The sequence below is a fragment of the Aegilops tauschii genome, chromosome 3, assembly GCF_002575655.3.
Source record: "Aegilops tauschii subsp. strangulata cultivar AL8/78 chromosome 3, Aet v6.0, whole genome shotgun sequence".
In the NCBI taxonomy this organism is placed as follows: Eukaryota; Viridiplantae; Streptophyta; class Magnoliopsida; order Poales; family Poaceae; genus Aegilops; species Aegilops tauschii.
Window position 1 is genome coordinate 364,064,139 of NC_053037.3, and position 8,147 is coordinate 364,072,285.

Genomic DNA, 8,147 nt, shown 5'->3' on the forward strand with positions numbered 1-8,147 from the left:
ATTGCATACGGATTGATTGAATCCTCGACACCGTGGTTCATCCGATGACATCATCATGGAACATGTGGGAGCCAACATGGGTATCCAGATCCCGCTGTTGGTTATTGACCGGAGAGGCGTCTCGGTCATGTCTGCATGTCTCCCGAACCCGTAGGGTCTACACACTTAAGGTTCGGTGACGCTAGGGTTGTAGAGATATATGTATGCGGAAACCCGAAAGTTGTTCGGAGTCCCGGATGAGATCCCGGACGTCACGAGAGGTTCCGGAATGGTCCGGAGGTGAAGAATTATATATAGGAAGTCAAGTTTCGGCCACCGGGAAAGTTTCGGGGGTTACCGGTATTGTACCGGGACCACCGGAAGGGTCCCGGGGGTCCACCGGGTGGGGCCACCTATCCCGGAGGGCCCCGTGGGCTGAAAGTGGAAGGGAACCAGCCCTTAGTGGGCTGGGGCGCCCCCCTTGGGCCTCCCCCCATGCGCCTAGGGTTGGGAACCCTAGGGGGGAGCTTCCCCCTTGCCTTGGGGGGCAAGGCACCCCTTCCCCCCTTTGGCCGCCGCCCCCCCTTGGAGATCCCATCTCCCTGGGCCGGCGCCCCCCAGGGGGCCTATATAAAGGGGGGGGAGGGCAGCATCACATAGCCTTGGGCGCCTCCCTCCTCCCCTGCAACACCTCTCTCTCTCTCTCTCGCAGAAGCTTGGCAAAGCCCTGCCGAGACCCGCTACATCCACCACCACGCCGTCGTGCTGCTGGATCTCCATCAACCTCTCCTTCCCCCTTGCTGGATCAAGAAGGAGGAGACGTCGCTGCACCGTACGTGTGTTGAACGCAGAGGTGCCGTCCGTTCGGCACTCGGTCATCGGTAATTTGGATCACGGCGAGTACGACTCCGTCATCCATGTTCATTGGAACGCTTCCGCTCGCGATCTACAAGGGTATGTAGATGCACTCCTTTCCCCTCGTTGCTAGTAGACTCCATAGATGCATCTTGGTGAGCGTAGAAATTTTTTAAATTATGCTACGATTCCCAACAGGTGGAACATCTAGTAGAAGAGATTGGCTGGGAGATGGCAGGCAGGTTGAAGGCATATTATCAAATCCCAATACTTGACATTACTCAGAATTCTTTGAGACATATCAGATCTAAGGCAGATACTGATGAAATGATGATGTTTCTGTCTATTGGGCATCATTTCTTCAATATTTATCTTGATCATGATGACAGCTTGATTACTAACAAGGTTGTTGATTATGTGGTCCAATTTCCAAGGGCTGAACTTCCACCAGTGTTTAGCCCTTCAAAAGATGGTACTAATCCTCATAGTAGCAAGCCTGGAAATTCAGAAGAAGACTGCCCTATACCAATTCAGGTTGTGTATCCAAACAATGTGCCACATGAAGATGGCAATCCATCATGTTTGTAAGAAGGCAGTGCACATTTGGTGAAGGAGCAGAGGAGAATGCAGAGCAACAAGGACAAGCAGGGCAACATGATGATGTACAGCAACATCAAGATGCAGAGCATGTAGGACAAGAAGGAGAAGCAGAGCCACATGAAGATGCAGAGCAAGTAGAGCAACAAAGAGAAGCATAGCAACATGCAGTAGATGAAGATGCAGAAGCACATCAATTGAGGAGAACCAGAGCAAAGAAGAGATGCTTTGAAGGCAATGTAGGAACAGATAGTGACTCAGATGACAGTGACTTTGATCCTGGTGACATGGTAGATAGTGATTTTGAAATCAGTGATGATGATGATGACCTTTATGCTGACAATCTGGATGAGGATGAACCAGTTGAAAGGAAGGAGAAGATGAAGCAGAAAACAGCAACAAAAGATAAAGGAGTTGTAGGGGAAGGAAAGGAAGAAAACATGTCAGATTATGAATCTGAAGGTGAAGATCTTTGGGCACCTGATTCAGATGATGAAATGCAAACCAAATTTAGAGCATTTAGAAAGGAGGATTTGACTTATCCAAAGTTTCATGTTGGACAAGTGTTTGAAAATGTTGATTTGCTTAGTAAAGCAATTAAGGAATACAGCTGCAAGAACAGAGTTGATGTCAAGTTACCAACGAATGACAGGAAGAGAGTGAAAGTAGTATGTGATGATGATTGTACCTGGTATTTGTGGGCTTCTTATGACAGCAGAACCAAATGTTTCATGGTAAAGAAATATGTTGAAGAACATAGTTGCTGCAAAAAATGGAAAATCAAGGCTTTCACAGCACCTTTTCTAGCCAGCAAGTACCTTGAGAGTTTCAGGGCTGATCAGGATATGAATCTTAGAAACTTCTCAAGGGTTGTTCAAAAGGAATGGCACATGACACCAACTAGGTCCAAGCTACAAAGGGCAAGAAGGCTGGCTATGAAAATAATTCATGGAGATGAAGAAGGGCAGTACAAGCTGTTTTGGGATTATGGAAATGAGATAAGGAGAAGTAATCCTGGTAGCTCATTTTTCCTTGCACTGAATAATCAAGCTAGGTTCAACAAAGCCTACATGTGCCTTGATGCATGCAAGAGAGGCTACCTCCAAGGTTGCAGGCCTATGATCTTCATAGATGGCTGCCATATTAAAACAAGATACATAGGGCAGTTGCTGGTTGCAGTAGGAATAGATCCAAATAATTGCATATTCCCCATAGCAATAGGTGTTGTGGAAGTGGAGGACAAGCCTAACTGGGTTTGGTTTCTTGAGAGGCTGAATAATGATCTTTGTATTATCAACACATCCCCATGGACAGTAATGTCTGACAAGCAGAAGGTATATGCAACCACATTGCCTGATGGTCTAATTAGATTAGTGTACTTGCATACATTTGTTTAACACTTTCTGTATTGATCTATGCTATTTTGTAGGGCCTAATAAATGTTGTGACTAAAGTTTTCCCTGAGTCAGAACATAGGTTCTGTGTCAGGCATATGTGGAAGAATTTCCAAGAGCTATACAAAGATGATGCATTGAAGAACCAATTGTGGAAGATAGCTAGGAGCACAACAGTTATTAAGTATGAGCAGTACATGCTTGAGATGAAGGTGCTGAATGAGGGTGCATACAACTGGTTGAAAGAGTTGGAGCCAAACACTTGGGTGAGGGCTTTCCAAAGTGACATACCTAAGTGTGACATTCTGCTCAACAATTTGTGTGAGGTGTTCAACAAGTAAGTTACAATGCTTTCCTCTCACTCTTTTTAACATAAGATGCAATGCTTTCCTATCACTGATGTTAACATAACATGCAATGCTTGTGCAGATATATCTTGGAGGCAAGAGAATTGCCAATTCTTTCAATGTTTGAGAGGATCAAGCAATAGTGGACTGCAAGGCACTACACTAAGCATTTTGAGGGTGAGAAGATGCAAGGAGTAATGTGCCCTAAGATCAAGAAACTAGTTGACAAGCTGACAGAGCTGGCCAACACATGCTATGTGTATGAATCAGGAGATGGAGTGTTTCAAGTGGTGGATAGAGGAACAAATTACATAGTAGACTGGCACAACAAGTCCTGCAGCTGTATGAGATGGCAAAAAAGTGGAGTGACTTGCATACATGTTATAGCATGCTGTATGAATGAGAGAGTAGATCCACTAACCTTAGTGGATCAATGCTACGCAGTGTCCATGTTCAAGAAAGCTTATAGCAACATCATCTACCCTTGCAAGGACATAACTGAGTGGGAGAAGATGAATGGGCCTGAAATTAATCCACCAGACTACCAGAAGCATGTTGGAAGGCCTTGCAAAAGCATAAGGAAGGGACCAGAAGAGATTATTTGTAGTAATGGAGGCAGGAGGATGTCAAGGCATGGTGTCATCATGCACTGCAGTTACTGTGGTGAGCCTGACCACAATATCAAGGGATGCAAATATATGAAAGCTGGTCTACCACCTCCCAATGCACAAGCTCCTCCACCCCAACATGATGACAATTTGGAAACTTCACAAGCTAATATGGAGCAACAACCACCTCCAGAACAAGCCCAGGTAACTGTCTACCACCTCTAGCAGATCTTATGGACCAGCAGACTGTAACAAGCTTTTTGTTTGATGAGCAGCAGGCCAACACAAGTGCAGAGACCAGTACAGTAGTAGAAGATCTTATGGTGGATCACATGCTTTAGCAGGTAATTTAAACATGAGTACTCTTGCTCACTTGCTCTCAATCATGCTTTAGTGACATAATTTCCATTTGTTGACAATTGACACTTGACATGTGTATGTACAGAGGCCTTTGCCTAGAGTGCTTCAGCACACACCAATCCCAGAATAAACATTCCTAACAAATGGACAAGCAATGCTGAACCAGGCCTAGACAAGCACTAACACAATCAAGCAGGGAGAGCTAGCTAAGAAGATGTTGGCCATGAAGCAGCAAAGAGAGAAGGAACTTGAAGACAGGAAGCAAGCTATACTAGGGGCAAGGATAGAAGCAGAATTGAAGAAAGCAGAAGAGGCTGCTAGAAGAAGGCATGAGAAAGCAGAAAAGAAGGCTAGAGAGGCTGAGAAGAAGAGAGAGGCAGCTGCATAGAAGAAGGAAGCAATGGCAATACTGAGGCAGGCAAGAGCAGAGACAAGGCAGATAATAGTGGAGACACAAAGAGAGCTTTCTGCTGAGAGGAAGGAGGAACTGGCTGCTGAGAAGAATGCACTAAAGGAGGCTGCTGCTGCAAAGAAACTAGAAGAGAAGAAAGCCATTGCTGCATAGAAGGAAGCAGAGAGACAAGCACTCCTAGCAAAGAAGCAGGAAGAGAAACAAGCCCTTGCTGCAAAGAAACAAGCAGAGAGACAATCCCTTGCAGCAAGGAAGGAACAGCTGAGGAAACAAGCACAAAGAAACATGGAGGAAGCTGGGAATGTGCCACAAAGATCAAGCATGTTTGACATCTTTAGATGATCTATGAGACTCTTTGTCTTGTTTTAGCAAGAGTACTCTTTCAGCAATGTAAACTATGACTGTGTTTCCCTTTCTTGTTATCTAAAGATCTTATGGTACTCTATTTTGAGTAGTGCTAATGATGATGCACTACAGGATCTATCTGTCGTGTCAGTCTACCCATTTCTTGTTATCTCACTTTGGTATGAAAACTGACTTGTCTGTCTACCCATTTCTTGTCATTCTATTGTTGATGTCAATATTGCTTCCATATTACATTATTGCTGCCATTCTTTTCATTTCATAAAGATGATATGAAACAGTACCCATTCTCATTTCACAATTATCATGTCAGAAAGATAACAGAATACTTCATACATTTCTGGATAGATAGATAGATAGATAGAAAGTTAACAGAATATTTCATACATTTCACAATTATCTTTTCATTTCATAAAGAGAGACAATGTTTGCATTCAAGATAGATAGATAGATAGATAGATCACTTCATACATTTCTAGCCTTGACAACCATAACATTTGATACAACCAAACTGACTTCATAGCCATGTCCTAACATTAAACTACTGAAAGTACTAAACATGCTAATGCTACTGACAATACTAAACATGCTAAACTACTGAAGCTGGTCTTCACTTCTCCAGTACCAAAATGAGCACTTGTCTTCATCACTTCTTCTTCTTCTTCTTCTTCTTCTACAGTACTCCTTCGTCACTTCTTCTGTTGCAGAGAGCACTTGTCCTCACTTCTTCATCAATAGTAGAACACAGAGGGCACACAACAGCATCACACTACCTAACAGAAGCTTAAGCAGCACCAAGATCTGTGCACCTAATCCAATCAATGCACTTTCTTGGTGCCTGCTCATGTTCTGCTGCAGAGAGCCAGGCCTTGCCAAAGCAGCTCTACTAGTTGCCAGTTGAGCTGCAATCCTTCTCCTTTCATTCCTAGCCGTTATGAGTTCTTCCCTCCTTTCTTCTGTTGCTCCAACGGCATCCACAACTTGGTTTCCAACCAAGAAACGAGCATCCGCTAGGTACGCAACATATTCCATCTCCCAAAACCATAAATCACACCCAGTAGGCTGCAAACCAACAGCAAAAAAGTGAACTTTTGACCAACGAGAGGGGAAAACTGCTGCCAAGAACAAAATCAACTCAAATTACTTACGGAGTGATTTGGACATCTGTAGAACACCCAACCCTCGTGATCCTCTGTGTTCGAAACATAGTACCTCACCGTCGCCTGGCAGTGAGGACATGGGATGAGTGGCACCACCACTGTCCGGCCGCGGAGACCTGACCGGGCAGAACTAGCAGAAGACATGGCAAAGTCGGGGGCGAGGGCAGGATGGGCTCGCGGCGGCGAGGGCAGGATGAGCGTGCGGCGGCAGGAACAGGATGGGCGCGCGGCGGCGAGGACAGGATGGGCGCGCGGCGACGGCGAGAACTAGGGATTTGGAGGGGGGAATTGGGGATTTCTATCTAAACGGTTTTTTTTTCAAAAACGCCCTCCCACAAAAGGACACTAACACATAAATCCTCTGCCCGCCTACGCGGAGCCCGTGGACTGGTCAAATTTGCGGCGTACAAGCGGTCTACGGCACACAGTGACCGTATTTTCACTGTTCCCTGTACACAGTGACCGTATTGCATGAGTTCTTGTGTACAGTGACCAAAGTGACCGCGCGACGCAAATTGAGGCACCGTAGATGAATTTTACTCTATTTCTTTGAGCAAAACTTGGGGAGCTCCTATTCGCCGCGTTCTACAGCAAGTAGTCGTCCCTTGGCACAGGGCGCGCGCAACTGGGTCAGCCCATTCGAGTTGAACAGAAGCGAGCTGTCTGGCGAAAAATGGTCAAAAATAATGTGACACGGGTGCTGGGATTCGAACTCCACCCCAACTGCTTCATGTATTAGCACAACCAATCCACCCGGTGACTATTCTTGACATACTGAGCAGAGGGATCTTAAAAGAACTTTCTTGAGTGGCGGAAACTGAACATTACTTAAAAATTGCAAACTATGTTACAAATTTCGTACATTTTATTGATGTTACGAATAAATTAAGAAACGCGGATAAATTTATAAATTTTTCATCATCTTTTTAAACTATGAAGAATTTTTCAAATTCTGGAACATTTTTCAAATTTGTAAACAAAACTCGGAAAAAGGAACATCTTTCGAAATTTTGGACAACTTATTTAAAACTCGATCATTTTATAAATTTTTAGAACATATTTGAAAACATGAACATTTTCCAGAACATTTTTGGAAAACGTAATTTTTTTGAATTGGTGAACAAAATTTTAAATTCAGAACAATTTTTTTTAACTGAGATTTTTTTTGAAAAGGAGATCATTTTTTATATACATGACCAAACAGTTATAACGGAAACTTTTTTCTAATCCTTCGAACATTTTTTTACAGTGCGAACATTTTTTATATAGGTGAACATTTTTCGGCTGCGTAAACTGAACATGACTTAAAAAATTGCAAACACTGTTTCAAATTCAAACACTTTATTAAAGTTACGAATAATTTAACAAACGTGAATAAGTTTTTAAATTTCTCATCATATTTTGAAACTATGAAGAATTTTTCAAATTATGGAACAATTTTTGAAAAGGTAAAGATTTTTCAAATTTGTAGACAAAACTCGAGAAATGGAACATCTTTTCAAAACAATTTGTTAAAACTCCAACATTTTCGAACTCTTTACAAATTTTTTGAAAACATGAACCATTTTTTGAAACGGGGTTTTTTTAATTGGTGAACAAAATTTTAAAACGGGGACTACATTTTAAATTCAGAACAATTGTTTTAGACTGAGAACAATTCAAAAATCCTGAATTTTTCCTAAAAGGAGAACATTTTTTATATACGTGAACAAACAGTTGAAACGGAAACTTTTTTGTAATCCTCGGAACATTTTTTGAAAGTGTGAATTTTTTTTGGAAATGGGGACAACTTTTGAAATTCAGAACAAAATTTTGAAGTTGAGAACAATTTGAAAATCCCAAACATGAACGTTTTTAATTTACAAACTATTTTTGAAAATAGGAACATATTTTGAATTTGTAAACAAATTAAAAAAACTGGAACATTTTTCCAAAATCATGAATAATTTTTGAAATTATGATCAAAAAAATTCAAAACATGAACATTTTAAGTAATTCCCCAAACATTTTCTGAATTTTGACAAAGTTCGAAAACGTTAAGATATTTTGAATTTGTGAAAAAATTATGCAAA

General features: G+C 42.2%; 1 protein-coding gene across 1 annotated transcript; it reads left to right on the plus strand.

Annotated features, from left to right (window-relative positions):
• Positions 1–1,718: 1,718 nt before the first annotated feature.
• On the plus strand, positions 1,719–3,315 carry LOC109733910 (protein FAR-RED IMPAIRED RESPONSE 1-like). Its single transcript, XM_020293120.1, has 3 exons — positions 1,719–2,765; positions 2,861–3,162; positions 3,255–3,315. The coding sequence occupies exons 1-3, from the start codon at positions 1,719–1,721 to the stop codon at positions 3,313–3,315; spliced, it is 1,410 nt and encodes a 469-aa protein (XP_020148709.1).
• Positions 3,316–8,147: the final 4,832 nt, after the last annotated feature.

Bases quoted from the DNA above. Each gene is read 5' to 3' on its own strand.
- LOC109733910 (XM_020293120.1), top strand. From the start codon at position 1,719: ATGGTAGATAGTGATTTTGAAATCAGTGATGATGATGATGACCTTTAT. The intron at 2,766-2,860 runs GTATATGCAACC...GCTATTTTGTAG, and splicing joins TAATGTCTGACAAGCAGAAG to GGCCTAATAAATGTTGTGAC. The intron at 3,163-3,254 runs GTAAGTTACAAT...ATGCTTGTGCAG, and splicing joins TTGTGTGAGGTGTTCAACAA to ATATATCTTGGAGGCAAGAG.